This window comes from Macaca thibetana, chromosome 9 (assembly GCF_024542745.1).
Source record: "Macaca thibetana thibetana isolate TM-01 chromosome 9, ASM2454274v1, whole genome shotgun sequence".
Taxonomy (NCBI): Eukaryota; Metazoa; Chordata; class Mammalia; order Primates; family Cercopithecidae; genus Macaca; species Macaca thibetana.
In genome coordinates, this window is record NC_065586.1 from 58,497,631 (window position 1) to 58,513,968 (window position 16,338).

The 16,338-nt window shown below is 37.9% G+C and overlaps 2 protein-coding genes across 9 annotated transcripts in view; one reads left to right on the forward strand and one right to left on the reverse strand.

The window, feature by feature from the left end:
• KAT6B (lysine acetyltransferase 6B) overlaps positions 1-16,338 on the reverse strand; it is a 205,080-nt gene that overhangs the window by 64,795 nt on the left and 123,947 nt on the right. For all 8 annotated transcript variants that reach the window (XM_050803326.1, XM_050803325.1, XM_050803322.1 and 5 more), the window contains one exon: positions 291-399. In XM_050803326.1, coding sequence (XP_050659283.1) covers positions 291-399 — 109 coding nt within the window. The remainder of the gene's footprint in view (positions 1-290; positions 400-16,338) is intronic.
• CAMK2G (calcium/calmodulin dependent protein kinase II gamma) overlaps positions 1-16,338 on the forward strand; it is a 1,229,125-nt gene that overhangs the window by 63,324 nt on the left and 1,149,463 nt on the right. The gene's annotated exons all lie outside the window — the stretch shown is intronic.

Genomic DNA, 16,338 nt, shown 5'->3' on the forward strand with positions numbered 1-16,338 from the left:
CTGAATTTACCTATAATGCAGACATCTCCACAATGAATTACCAATGCTGGTATAAAATAAAAGCTTAATCATAAATATGTATAGTATTATATAAGCATATATAATATCCATATGTCAGTACTAACATACTCACGCTTTTTTCTCTATTCCTTTTTATTTTAAAATTTAAAGCCCATGCTATAACCATATAATTGCCTTAAATAACAATACAGTTTTAATAGAGAGATTAATAGCATGAAGTTATGATAATGGGAAGTCATTGTACAACACATAGGAAAAACACAACTTACCACTACTGCCACAATCTGCACAAGAGAGGAGTTCTTCTGGTTTCTTTTCACGATTTGATTCTTTAGTCCCCAAACAGAAGCTACATATTGGAATGGGATCAGCACGTGGCTATGACAAAATTAAAATAAAAAATACTGTCACTTTTCCATTTCAAAATTAAAAACATTAAAATCAAAAGCTTCTTACATTTTTCACTTAAAGCTTCTTCTTTCTTTAACAAAGAAAAACTGCTAAGTAACGTATTTAAATAAACATTTTCTGCTAGTAAAAAAACTCATATTATTTTTGAGACGGAGTCTTGCTCTGTCGCCAGGCTGGAGTGCAGTGGCACAATCTCGGCTCATTGCAACCTCCGCCTCCCGGGTTCAAGCGATTCCCCTGCCTCAGCCTTCCGAGTAGCTGGGATTACAGATGCGCACCACCACGCCCAGCTAGTTTTTTGTATTTTAGTAGAGACGGGATTTCACCATGTTGGCCAGGATGGTCTCAATCTTCTGACCTCATGATCCACTTGCCTCAGCTTCCCAAAGTGCTGGAATAAATCTCTTAAATTATTTGACACTAAAGTATTACCTGAATACATTTCAGTATAATGTATGACTCAGAAGTCATTTTTATTAAACAAATGAAATCTAATACCTTTATATATTATATAGCTTGCCTGAAATGAACATAATTAAGGATTCATTGGACATTTCAATTGTTCCCATTATCTATATGCCTACAATAAATCATCCATTCAGCATTATGGTCTATGAATATCATGTATAGACTGTTTAAACTTATTAAATGTTGTAATGCAGGTTGCTATTATTCACCTACCAAATATTTGACATAAAATATCTGTATGTTTTTAGGTGACAGAATAATAGAATGAGCAGGATTCTGTGGGATCACTTGAAAAGGTCATTATTATCAAGGGTTTTGTGGCATGAAGGTCTTCAAAAGTAAACCACACCACACCAAACAAAGAAGATAAACCCTCAATCTCTGACATTCCCACTTTATTTATTTATTTATAGACAGAGTCTCACTCTGTTGCCAGTCTGGAGTGCAGTGGCGTGATTTGGCTCACTGCAACCTCTCCCTCCCAGGTTCAAGTTATTCTCCTGCCTCAGCCTCCTGAGTAGCTGTGACTGCAGGCGTGTGCCACCACATTCAGCTAATTTTTGTATTTTTAATAGAGATGGGGTTTCACCATGTTGGCCAGGATAGTCTCGATCTCTTGACCTCATGATCTGCCTGCCTCAGACTCCCAAAGTGCTGGGATTACAGGAGTGAGCCACGGCGCCCAGCCTGACATTCCCACTTTATATAAGAAACAACAAAACATTTGTCTAGTCCCCAACCACCCTTTAACTCTCGTATGAAAATTGCTTTTAACAATGTATAAATCTACATACATTTTAGTATCTCCATTGTTATTTACTACTATCAGCAATGCTAGTATTCCCATCCATAGGAATAGCTGACTGTGCCTACAGATCTGGTCACATTATTTTCAACAGCCAAAACTACGAAAACTATAATTTTACCGCATATTCCAAGCCTTCACACGTGTTGTCTGCTAGCCATCTGAATGTTACTATGATGTCTCTCTATTTGAATCTCATGAATCAAAAATTCAGAGCAAGAACACCCAACATAATCACAAATGTTTTTAAATGTAAATTAAAAACAAGATTTTGCTAGGTCTAACTCTCTAAATATACATCAGCATAGAATAAACTTCATTTGTTCAGCCACTCTAGCCCAAATGCCTAATGCATTTCCTGGTGCATAGTAGGCACTCAAAATATATCTGCTAACTGAATACATGAAGGAAATATATGCTAGTTAAGAACAAAAATAAATCAATGGTAATAATGATTCCGACAAATGCCTTGGTTCCTTGCGACAACATGTCATCAAAAACAGAAAATCATCTCATGACCAAGCATTTACAAAATTGTTTAATATGACTGCTAATCTCATCTTACAAGGGCATTCATTATCTTCCCTTTACTTTCAGCTTAATTTGTTCTTATAACATGCACAGGCTTTACATTCTGAGGTAGCTATGCAAATGTATTTTTGTAGCCCCAGTTAAAAAGTATATTATAAAACATTCTGTACTAGAAAAACCAGAAGAGACAAGCTGTAACAAATTGGTCACTGACTCTAGCCACAGTTTTTTAAATGCCAGATAATCAGCACTGCATAATTATGGATCCATAGTTATTACTTGCAACTGCTCAACTGCAGTACCTTGGGAACACTTTTGTTCCTTTAAATAGCAATTAAAAGAACAATCTGGCTTTAAAGTGACAACATTCCCCTGATAGATTCGAGCTAAAACCCGGTCCTCTTACTAATGGGATTCCTGCTTTCATTTGATATAACAATGTTCAAGCTACTGCTGCCATCCTTGCAGTGATAAATAATTTACAGAATGTCACATATCATTCATGCAATGAAACAAATCCAAATCTCCAATCCCATTTTTCTTTCCCAGATGAATTTTTAGCTGTGAGAGAGACATGGCCATCAGCCAGCATTCATGTTCATTTTTCGTTTTTTAACTAAAGGTAACACAAAGGACAAAGGTTGCTAGTAGTTCATGGCCAGAAAGACTGATGTCCCACGCTCTGCCCAATAATAGAAAGCATAGATGTTATCACTTCACGCTACATTCAAGTGAACCCCGCCATGCTGATGTATGCTCACAACCATTTATTTTAAGGATAACTATCTCACAATACTCTATAAAACCACTGCATTATACAGAAATGTCTGCCCTGCTGAATTATTGATAATTCAAAGCACTTTTTGCTAACCTCAGTGTAGCCAAGTCTAATTAACTTTAAAAAATTGTCACTTGTACGAAATGAAACTTTTACAGTAACGCAAGTAAATGGGTCACAGGATTATTATGATTCACTGTTCTCAATCAGACTACATATAAAAAGTCCTTTATAATAAAGTAAAATGGATTCCAGTCAGAAAAAGATCTGAGTAAATGGAAACTTGATTCTATACAAATCTACTACAAGTAAGTCATATTTAAGATGTTTGAAAATGATACCAAAAATCTCCAAATTCTTAATTCCTTTCTTTGAAATTTCACAAAGGCACCTAACCTGTTGATCACATTTTCCCATCAACAAGCCTGAATATTTTAAACTAATCCCAAGAAGGAATGCTCATGAATAAGTCTAAAGATGAATACATCCAGCAAACTGTGCTCTGAAAGGATCTCCTTGTCTCCCATGCAATGGCCCTGGGGCAGCTGCTAGGCTAGAGGCTGCTCCTGTACTGTCTCATTTAATCGTCTTAACAGTCTTGCCTGGTATGAGTATTATCTCCATTTTAGAAAAGAAATTGAGTATCTAAGAGGTTAAGCAACAGGCGCGTGCCACTACACCCGGCTAATTTTTGTATTTTTAGTAGAGATGGGGTTTCACTATGTTGGCCAGGATGGTCTCGATCTCTTGACCTCATGATCTGCTGTGTAGAGCTGTACTCAAACACAAGTCTGTCTTCACGAAAGCCCATTTCTTACTTCGCTACCTCCCCTCCATTCCTCAGGATAACAAATGTCTAAAATTATCTTTCCATCAGTGGCAATAACTCTTGACTAATGTGTTCATAATCTATTCCATACAATTTCTCCCATGACCAATGGCATATGGTTTTAAAAACTATTAAAAAGGTAATCACTAAACGCCATGGATTATTTATTAATTACTATAGGCAGAAGGTACCTTTACAATGGAGAAATCTGGTGGACGCTTTCTAAACCAGTATGGGACAAAGTGACATCATGTGCCTTCTAAGTGCCTATCCTGAAGGACTGAGCACCGCCTATATAGTATTATTGCCAGAAACACTTATCCTAAGTCCAATAATAAAGAAACAATCAGGCAAATCCAAATTGGTGATATTCTCTGTAACAACTTTTCCATACTCTTCAAAAAATGTCAGAGTAAGAGACTGTTTGGGGTGGACACGCTGGGTGTCTTCATCCAGGTGAAAGCGTTAGATTCATTCTTGTGGTTCCGGAGTACCAAACTTACACCAATATGGGTTATCATAGAAAGCCTTTCCAACAGAGCTGTCTAGCAATGGAATGGATTCTTTTTTTTTTTTTTTTTTTTTCCTGTTTCATTTACTTAGTTTTTATTTTTTTAATTGTGGTTCAAATGGCATTAAGTTCACAATACTGTGCAACCATTACCACCACCTATCTCCAGAACTCTTTTCAACTTGCAAAACTGAAACTCTGTATCCACTAAACAATAATTTCCCGTATTCTCTTCCCCCACCCCAGGAAATCACCATTCTACTTTCTGTCTCTATGCATTTGACTGTTCTAGCTACCTCATATAAGTGAAATCATACGGTATTTGTGGAATGGATTATTCCTGAGGCAATAAGAGGCCCCTATAATCAAGTGGCCATGGAGAGACTGGATGGGCCCCATCAGGATGCTGAGGACACAACAGTATACAATTTCACCTCACACAATTTGGGGATCTGGGACTCTTCAAAGATTCCATCCAGATCAAATATTTTAATGGTTCTAGAGTTAATCTCTAAGGTCTTTCCCAGTTCTAATTTTTTATTGATTCTATAATACTTAGAAATTTTAACAGTCTTCAAGACCTTTGATCTCAAAATAAGATAGCCTTTTCTAAGGAAATATTCTTTAAATCTAGGACAATGCATTTCTGAGAAGCTTTATTTTACTTTATGAATACTTCTGTTTCTGCCCAGAAGGAAACTATATATTTGTTAGCCTTAGTCTAAGTAACTGGACAAAAATAAATGAAAATTCCTGCACTAAATCAGAGCCAGGAGTATTTAGACTCATATCCTCCTCCTGACAATGACACAAAAAGGGGTTTTGTAAGCCATTTCCATGGTATCTGTTCACAATGATCAGGGATATATAGCCCTCTCTCTCCATAATCCCCCATAGATCCATACTTCTTAAGTCATCTACATCTTTCATGAGACTGCTGAAAAAAATACACCATTTTAGTAATCCCAAGTGTTAAAAACAAAACAGTTCAGCATTTTTCATTCATACGTTCATACTTGCACCATAGAAAGACCCAGATTTAAACCCTGCTCTCTAAGCCTCAGGTTTCCTCATCTGTAAAAGTGCACAATAGTGTCTGTGTTGTCTGGCTCTCGGGTTGTTAAAGTTCAAATGTGAGTGAGTGTGGAAAGTATTTTGTAAACTACAAAGTTCTACTCAAATATTGTGAGTATTGCAAAATTTTATTTGCCTATAAAAACAGAAAGAGCAAACAAACAACTTCAAGTCCTTAATAAACATCAGAACAAATGAATTATTCTGGAGTTTAGAATTACTCTATAAAAGACTTTCATTTTCTGAGCCCCCATGACGAATATTAATCTTAGAGGATTTTTTTAATGAATGAATTAATCAGGGAGTACAGGAACAGAGTAGAAAATGCCTCCACTGAGAGCAAAAAGGCCTGCAACTATTTAATAAAAGGAAAACTCAAATGAAAAGAAAAAGATATCAGAGAAAGAAAAGCATAAACAAATATAAAATATTAAATGAATAATACCACAAAAGCAAACAAAGATGAATACTGGCTGGGCACAGTGTCTTACGCTTGTAATCCCCACACTTTGGGAGGCCGAGGTGGGCAGATCACCTGAGGTCAGGACGTTCGAGACCAGCCTGGCCAACATGGTGGAACTTTGGCTCTACTAAAAATACAAAAAAAAAAAAAAAAAAAAAAAAAAAGTTAGCCAGGCATGGTGCTGGGTGTCTGTAATCCCAGCTACTCAGGAGGCTGAGGCAGAAGAATCGCTTGAACCCGGAAGGAGGAGGTCGCAGTGAGCCGAGACCGCACCATTATACTCCAGCCTGGGCAACAAGAACGGAACTCCATCTTAAAAAAAAAAAAGAAAAGACTTTTCTATATCTCTTTAGTTTGCACTCCTTTGTTATACTGTACTGAAATGTGAAGTTTAGGTAATGCTTTACTGTTTATCACAATGCTTTTCTCAAGTCCCATATATGAATGCTATGCCACAGGCCACCTGTCTAACGTCACCTAACTAGTGAGATGGAGGAACTCCAGCCTGCTGACGCCAAGCCCTTCACTCTCTGGCTTTCCCCATGGTTTGTCCCTCCTTTCACTTGGAGCTTGATACACCTCAGCAGAAAGGCTGTCCCTGACCATCCTCTCTGAAACTGTACTCCACTGGCACCACTCTAGAATCTCCATACCCTTTTTTTTTTTTTTTTAAATAAGGAGACACCACTCGCTTTGTCACCCAGGATGGAAAGCAGGGGCATGATCAAAGCTCACTGCAGCCTTGATCTCCTGGGGCTCAAGTGATCCTCCTGCCTCAGCCTCCCAAGTAGCTGGGACTATAGTGGCGCGCTACCATGCCCAGCTAATTTTTTAACTTTTTATAGAGATGGTGGTCTCACAACATTTCCCAGGCTGTCTCGAACTCCTAAGCTCAAGCAATCCACCCACCTCGGCCTCCCAAAGTGCTGGGATTACAGGTGTGAGCCACTGTGCTCGGCTCCACACCTTGGCTTTATTTTTCTTCGCTGCACTCATCATTAACTGAAATATTGCATCTCATTTATTTGTCCGTTTCCCTTACTAAACCATAAGTTCCATCATGATGACAGACACTTTTCATTTCTGTAGCCCCAGCTTCAAAGTATATCTAGGGAATAAATGAATAAACAAATGAACAAACTGCTCTGAAGTTGGGAACTGGTTTCTCCAATTCACAGGTCCCAAAATATTGTCAACTGTCTTTTATTTTCATATATATCCTCAATGACCACAAACGTTACATGTCAAGAAACCATCAATGGCAAGGTGGGTTCCACCACTGTTTAATCTGAAGCCTTTTTTTACTCTGACACACATAATAAATGACATTTGTGTTTGCTGTATATTTCCCTGGCCATAAACTGACAAGACGGGACCAAAATTTAAAAATCAGTTAGGAGGAAAATTATCTGCCCAGTATTAACTATTAGGGCTTGCTCAGTAATAGTCACTATAGGCTGTAATAGTCACTATATAAGATAGATTATGTAGTCAGTAATAGTCACTATATAAGATAGATTTGGGGCATGACCAGTTGCCAGCACCTAGTTGTAGTGGCACTCCCCATCCCCAGTCTCACCATTTCTTTCCATCTCTAGAAAGAATATAAGGTTATTAAAAAAAAAAAGAAAGAAAGAAAGAAAGAAAAAAAAAAGAGTCGCTGGTTGTGGTGGCTCACGCCTATAATCCCAGCACTTTGGGAGTCCAAGGCAGGTAGATCACTTGAGGCCAGGAGTTCTAGACCAGCCTCAACATGGTGAAACCCTGTCTCTACTAAAAAAAATACAAAAATTAGCTGGGCATGGTAGTGCGCACCTGTAGTCCCAGCTACTCTGGAGGCTGAGGCAATAGAATCACTTGAACCCAGGAAGGGGAGGTTGCAGCAAGCCAGGATCATGCCACTGCACTCCAGCCTGGGCAACAGAGCAAGATTCTGTCTCAAAAGAAACAAAAATTAAAAATTTTTAAAAAAAAGAAAAAAGAAAAGGAAGCCAAGTAAAATGAATACTGCAATGGTAACAAAATTGTAACAAGACTACGTATCTGTTTAGTCTTTTTAAATTTAATTTTCATTTCAATCTATATTTATTTTGAGACAAGCTTATGAGACTGGCTAATTTTTTTTATTTTTGGTAGAGATGAAGTTTTACCATGTTGCCCAAGCTGGTTTCGAACGCCTGGGCTCAAGTGATCCACCTGCCTCAGCTGGTGTTGGAATTACAGGAATGAGCCGCCATGTCTGGCCTGTTATAGTCTATTTTTAAAAGAAAAAATATTTTACAAATGTTGGTGCCTTATTACTGGTAATGAATTATTGTCCACAAACTTCACAACTGATGGCACTGCAACAAAGGTTGAAAACTGCTTCCTGTTGTTACTAAGGTTTTTTTGTTTGCTACTTCAGAACTCTATTTGACACTTACCTAATAAAGAACTAGACTTTATTTCTTGCCACTTAACCCACTTACGCAACTGATGTCTGTTGGAACAGATCAAGCCCGCTCCTAATTAGGATAGAGATCACGCACACTCAGGATTTTCCCTCACAGCAATCTGCTTCAGATATGGTCTTCAGAAACTCACTAACTCCAAAAGTAGGGATTTCCTGTGATGATCTAAATCATCCTATTTTTTTCCAGAGCGTTATTTTGTTCCCGTCTGCATCTGCAGTAACAGTAACTATGGTCAGGACAGCCATTCCTCCACAGGGAGGTTCATGCCCAGCACTCCCTCAGAGCAGCCCTGGGTCTACTTCACATCCTTTGGGGTACAATAGAACTCTGTTTACGACAGGTCTATCGCCCTTTTCTCTACACTCCTGCCCCCTTTTGTTTTATTCCAAGGCTATTCTTGCAATTTCATCATGAATTGGACATAAGTAGACACCAAACAATTTTTTTCCAAAAGATAATTGGAGATATACTTACTATAAGACTTTACACAGGCAACACTGTCATCATAATTTTACTCTCCCTATATAGATTTTTATTGTATCACCTCCCCTGCTCATTATACTTCTCTGTGGGTAATTGGTTCTGTGAGGGAGTACTATATCATCCCCACTGGCTCTGTGGATTGAGTATCTGTATTACTCTGGGCAAAAGGATTTATTATTGTTAATGTATGGAGATCTTGAATGTGACTGCTGTATTTTTACCTCCTTGTCACACGATGAGGGTGCTCCATGTTTTAAGTGACAGAAAGGAAGTAGGAAAATCTAATAAAATAAAAATATTCAAAAGCATCCCTACATATATCCCTAAAATACATCACTTCTTTTTTTCATTTAAAGAAATCATTTAGAAACAAAAAAAGATATCAAATGACCACACAGTGGGAAAGTCCCATGATCAAACGCTGACTCAGAAGTATAAAATAATAAAGCTTAGCCACAACGGAGTAAGAAAAGAGAAGGAAAGATTTTCTAAGAACATCAGCCACAACAGTTTTGAATTGTGTGGAGTTAATTGAAATGCTCACACTGTATCCTGTAGTCTAGAACTTGTTCTAATTAGGCAGGTGTGCCATTTATAAGAGTGCTGATTACGGAAAGTGATTCCATTGGAAGGAAGCAAATTAATCCTGCACACTGCATTTAACAATAGCATCTCATTTGTGTGGTGTGTGTTTTCTGGTTTTTCGAGGTTTTTTTTTTTTTTTTTTTTTTCCTGGTAGATGAAGCCCACAAATTTGTTTGGGGGTGGGCGGGGAGGGGGAGAACATTCATGAAACAATTGCTTGCCCCAGGGCCTTCAGTGTCTTATCTGGACAGGGACTTTCTCTCCTCCACTTCTGCCATTAGAAATGGCAGATATTGCATTTATCTTCTTAAGAGGGACCAAAGTCTGATTCAACATAGCTGGAAATTCAACACATGGTTACAGGAAGTCTGTTTAGGATTTACAAACTATTCTCTTTGGCAAGTATATCATGATATTAGCAATATAAACCCTACTCTGGATTTAGAAAAATGGAATTAGACTCCGTCTCAAAAAAAAAAAAATCAACTTACATTCAAGATTCACAAATCTTTAGTCGCTCCTTTTTAAAAAGAAAATTAACAAAGTGCCTCTCTAGTGATTCCCAACTTCAGTGCTGCAGGAAACTTGACTGGAGCAGGGCCAAACTTCACGACTATAATTTATTTAGGGATACAAAAATTGACAGGGATGTAAACAGAAATTCTGTCTTAAAGACAGCAAGAAAAACAGAATAGGAAAAGTTGGGCACTAGATTCTGAAAACAATGCAAGAACTGCCGTTGGTAGAAATTCTATATTGTAATTCATCTCTATGACTTGGGAATGTTTTCCAAGTGAGGCTAGAAGCATAATAGTAATGCACAGATTAAAGGATAGGCATAAAAACAATTTACAAGAAACACAAGCAACAGCTGATACTCAGTAGAGCTGCGTATCAGCTAGAGGTAGCTAGGAGCTTCTGCAGTTGCCCCAAGGCATTCATTTTAATTTAGATATCGTGCTACAAAACCCTGCCTAGGCACACTGTGAACTGAATGTAGACATTCTTACTATCAATCCTGCCAAGAGAAACCTGCTCTAACTGCTCAGGAGACACAGGCAACTCAACTGAATGTAATTAGATCCAAACAGGAAAGTAGAATGAGGAGATGGGGCATAGGTAAGTGGTTATTAACAAGCTAGAAAAGTCACACACTAGTCGCTTTCTCAATAATATTATCACCACCACCTCTGACAATTCCCTGCACTCACAGAGATTTACATGGCATTACATGTTATGTGCTATTCAATAAGTTACTAATATTTACTCAGCAACCAAAGTATGCCAAGCAGAATATAATTGGTACTCCAAGTGCTTGTCCTCACAGAACCAATAAAAGTAGTGTAATTCCATTACTACACTTAATTCTCAATTGCCCTCTGGGCACACAAACCATCTGGTGTGCAGAATTTCCATGCTCCTGACTTCTTTTGTTTTCCTTGCTTGCAGACTACCTCTGACCCTTTCAATTGCAGTATTCATAAGCAGTAAGAAAAGAGGATTATGTGGATAATTACTACCTGAAGGTCAAGAGCTCTGACCTTGTTTTTTGGAGTTAATTCTGTGCAGCAGAAGACTCATCCTTAGACCCCCTTTGTGGTAGAGTTTCTAAGTCCCCTTATGCTTCAGGCCAGGCACCACCCTGGGCACTTACATGAGCATTATCTCAGACAGACTCTGCTCCCTGGCACCACAGCTTCACTGTAAGGTGTGTGGGAACTGCACAAAACCGAAGCCCCTCCCCGCATACTAATACAAGCTGCAGCAAGGCCAGGAGAAGAAATGCCAGGCGTGATAGGCTTTCCTCCGAGGGCGAAGATTTTAAACTTAATTTCCTAGAATTTTACAAGTCTACAGAAGCCTACTAAGGGTAAACAGTAGAAAGAAGGAAGAAAAAGCCCATTATTTTGGTGAAATTGGTAAATTTTTGCATATCTTAAATAGCTTAGTACATGGTGAGCTCATGGAAGGAGATCCTTGTTTGGTTTATCTTAATTACTACATATAATAAAGAACTATACACACAGTAGATGTTTGATAAATATCTGTTGAATATAAGAATGTAACATTTCTCATACTTGGTACTTTCTTATCACTTTCTGAATTACACTGTTCAGCATATAAATGGTAAATAAATAATAATAGAACAGCACATGGTTATGGGGGGAAATACACACTTTAAATGTTTGTGCATTTAGAACCTTCATATCTTCCCATTTACAGTTGTTTTTTTTTTTTTTTTTTTTTTTTTGAGACGGAGTCTCGCTCTGTCGCCCAGACTGGAGTGCGGTGGCTAGATCTCGGCTCACTGCAAGCTCTGCCTCCCAGGTTCACGCCATTCTCCTGCCTCAGCCTCCCGAGTAGCTGGAACTATAGGCGCCTGCCACCTCGCCTGGCTAGTTTTTTTGTATTTTTTAGTAGGTACGGGGTTTCACCGTGTTAGCCAGGATGGTCTCGATCTCCTGACCTCATGATCCGCCCGTCTCGGCCTCCCAAAGTGCTGGGATTACAGGTGTGAGCCACCCCGCCCGGCCTGTTGTTTTTTTTTTTTTGTTTGATTGGTTTTGTTTTTTCAGCCAGGAGCGGTGGCTCATGCCTGTAATTCCAGCACTTTTCTGGGAGGCAGATCACTTGATGTCAGGAGTTCGAGACCAGCCTGGCCAACACGGCAAAACCCCATCTCTATTAAAAATACAAAAATTAGCCAGGCGTGGTAGCACACGGCTGTAATCCCAGCTACTAGGGAGGCTGAGGCAGAAATGTTTGAACCCAGGGATGGAGGTTGCAGTGAGCCAAGATCATGCCACTGCACTCTAGCCTGGGCAACACAGCAATACTCATCTCAAAAAAATATATATAACCCAAATATAACAAAAAGGGTTTTTTTTCAGTTGTGGCAAAATATAAACAACATAAAATTTACCATTTTAACCATCTTTAAGCATACAGTTAAGTGGCACTGACTACATTCCCATTGTTATACAACCAAGTTGAGGAATATTTTACATGCAATGAAATGTACAGTTTGATGAGCTTTGAATAAATGCCTACACTGGTAACCCACACCCCTATCAAAATACAGACCACTCCATAACCCAGAAAGTTCTCTCCTGCTACTTCCCAGTCCATACCTTTCCACTTCCCTTCCTAAGCATTCACAAATCTGATTTCTATCACCACAATGATTAAGTCTGTTCTAAAACTTCATTTAAATGGACTCAGACACTATGATTTTTTTGTGTAGGGCTTCTTCCACTCTCCAAAATATTTTTGACATTCACATATATTGTTGTATCCATCAGCAATTCATTAATTTTTATCACTGAGTAGTATTTTATTGTAAATATATAAAATTTTATTTGTTCTCTCTATAATTGATTAGCATTTGTCTTAAGTTTAGGGCTAAAATTTTAAAAATAGCTATGAACATTCTTTATTTTTTAGAATATGTGCTTTCATTTCTCTTGATTAAATACCTAGGAGTGGAACACCTGGGTCATTAGATGCGGCTATATGTTTAACTTTATTAGAAACCCCTAACTAGACTGATTAAGAAAAAGAAAATGCAAATTACCAATATCAGGAAGTAAGGTAGAGATATAACTACAGACCATTAAGACATTAAAATAATAGGAAATATTATTAACAACTTTATGCCAATAAATTAGACAACAGAGAAGAGAAATGGACTTCACTGATAGACAAACTTAACAAAATCAACCCAAGAAGAAACAGAAAATCTGAATAACCCTAAATCTACTACAGAAAATGATTCATTATTTAAAACCTCCCTAGAAGAACCCCAGGCCCGGATGACTTTACTGGTGAATTATTTCAAATATTTAAGAACACAATGCCAATTTTACATGATCTATTTCAGAAAACAGAGGAGGAGGAAATATTTCTCAATTGATTTTATGAAGCCAGCATAATTCTGATACCAAAATCAGATGAAGATATTATAAGAACAGAAAATTGAAAGTGCAATCAATATCCCTCATGAACATAATCCCCATTATAAAAAGTTTTACTTTAAAAAACAAATCACCTTTACTTAGGTATAATTACATTGAGGTGTAATTTACTTGCAACAAAACGCAACCTTTTAAAGTTTGGGCAGGCTGGTGGGCACAGTGGCTCACACCTGTAATCCCAGCACTTTGGGAGGCCGAGACGGGCAGGTCACTTGAGCTCAGGAGTTGCAGACCAGCCTGATCAACATGGTGAAACCCTGTCTCTATTAAAAATACAAAAATTAGCTGAGTGTGGTGGCTGTAATCCCAGCTACTCAGAAGGCTGAGGCAGAAGAATCTCTTGAACCCAGGAGGTGGAGGTTGCAGTAAACCAAGATGCACCACTGCACTCCAGCCTGGATGACAGAGACAGACTCCATCTCAAAAAAAACAAAAGAAAAAAAGAGTTTGGGCAAATGATACATCCATGTAATAATCCTGACAATTAAGACATAAATCCCTCTCTTCACCCCAAAATGTTCTCCTGCATTCTCATCCCTTTTCAGACCCAGGCCATCACTCATCTGCTGTCATGACAGATTAGTTTTGCCTGTTACAAAATTTCATATATGAAATCATACAATCTGTACTCTTTTATGACTTAACCTTACACTTGACATGTTTTTGAGATTCATCCATGTTGTTGCATGTGTGAGTAGTTTATTCCGTTTAATGCTACTTAGTGTCTCATTTTATCAATATACCTCAATTTGTTTATCCATTTACCTGCTGATAGACATCTGAGTTCTTTACAGTTTGGGGCTCTATGAATAAAGTTCATATGAACATTCATGCAAAAGTCTTTTTTGTGTACATGTTTTCATTTCTCTTGGGTAAATATCTAGGAGTGGAACTGCTAGGCATATGGTTAAGTGTGGGTTTATTTTATAAGAAACAGGCAAAGTGTTTTCCAAGGTGCTTGTGCCATTTTACACTTCCGGTTGCACTTGGTATTGTCAGTCTTTTTAATTTTGGCCGTTCGAGAGAGTGTATGGAAGTATCTCATTGTGATTTTAATTTGCATATCCTTGATGACTAATGATGTTGTTCATGTTTTCATGTGCTTAATGGCCATTCATACATCTTCTTTTGTACAGTTTCTGTTAGAATCTTCTGCCCATTACAATGGTCACTGCAATATATTGTCAGACCCTCTTTCAGTGAAAAACCTATTGTCCCAGCTACTGAGAATGCTATGGGAAAGTACTCAGCTATCACTCCCTCCAGGGATTGCCTCAGCTGCAGAGAATCACATTGGCCAAGACATATCCTTCCTAGCATGGGTCATATCCAGTGATACAGGCCCACATTACTGAGTGATGCAGAAATAAAAAGGCACCATCAGGGCCCAACTCAGAGTAATTCCGAAGGTCCAATTCAGCTTCAGAGCAAGCTGTGAATTCATCCCAGGCTGTTCCTGGGCCGCATCACTGCTCAACATCTCCCTCCACCCAGTTCTGCTTTGTTGCCCTCCTCCTCAAAAGCCTTAATACCAAGGGCATCCCTTACTAAATATCCCACACCTGAGCTTTATCTGTAGATGCTTCCTGAGGAACACAACCTGTAACACCCATTGTTTAATTGGGTTGTCTTATTAAGTTGTAAGAGTTCCTTACATATACTGGATACAGGTCCTTTGTATGTATGTATATAATACATAAGATGTAAGTGTTGTGAATATTTTCTCCCACTTTGTGGCTTCCCTTTCCATTTTCCTGCCAGTTTCTTTTGAAAAACTTCAGTTTCTAATTTTGATAAAGTGCCATTTATCGATTTTTCTACTTTTTGTGTTCAATCTAAGAAATTTTTACCTATCCCAAAGTTGCAATGGTTTTATCCTATATTTTCTTCTAGTTTTATAGTTTTAATTTTTATATGTCTATACACCATTTTTAGTATATTTTTGTGTATGAGGTGAGATAAAGGTCAACATTTATTTTTTTCCCCATATGTATAACCAGTTATTCCAGGACCATTTGTTGAGATTTTCTTCTTCCCACTGAATTAGCCTTTCAACTTTGTTGTTCTTTTTCAAAAACTTTTTAAACTATTTCAAATCCTTTGTCACAAATTTATTCATCAGTGTCCCAATTTTTAGGGAAAAGCTTGTTGGGATCTTTACTGGGCTTGTTTTGACTCTATAAATCAGTTTGGGAAGTACTAACATTGTAACATTATTCAGTCTTCTATGAACATGGGACATTTCTCCATTTATTTAGGGCTACCTTAATTTCTTTCAATAATGCTTTATAGTTTTGGGGGTACAACGACTTTGCCTATATTTTGTCTAATTTTATCCCTATATATTTTCATATTATTTGATGCTATTGTAAATGTTATTTCAGGTTCTGAATCTTCATTGCTACCATACAGAAATGCAACTTTAAAAAAAATACTCATTTTGTATCATAGGACCCTGCTAAATCCTCTCTAGTTTGAGCAGCTTTCTTAAAGATTCCTTAGGATTTTTGATACAGATGACCATACGGTCTAAAACTAGAGACACTATTAGTTCTTCCTCTCAATCTGCATACCGTAAGAGATAGTACTAGTACTATCATTAATAATACTGTAAGAGACATTATTATTCTTCCTCCCAAACTTTCATTTCTTTTTCATACCTTGTTGCACTAGAAACTCCAGTACAATGCTGAATAGAAATGATGAAAGGGGGATATTCTTGTCTTATTTCTGACCTTAGGAAGAAAGTATTTAGTCTTTCACTGTTAATAATGACATTAATAGCTTTTTTTTTTTTTTTTTTTTTTTTTTATGGTGATAGAGTTTTGCTCTTGTTGCCCAGGCTGGAGTACAATGGCGTGATCTCCGCTCACTGCAACCTCCGCCTCCCGGGTTCAAGCGATTCTCTCGATTCAGCCTCCCAAGTAGCTGGGATTATAGGCTTGTGCCTCC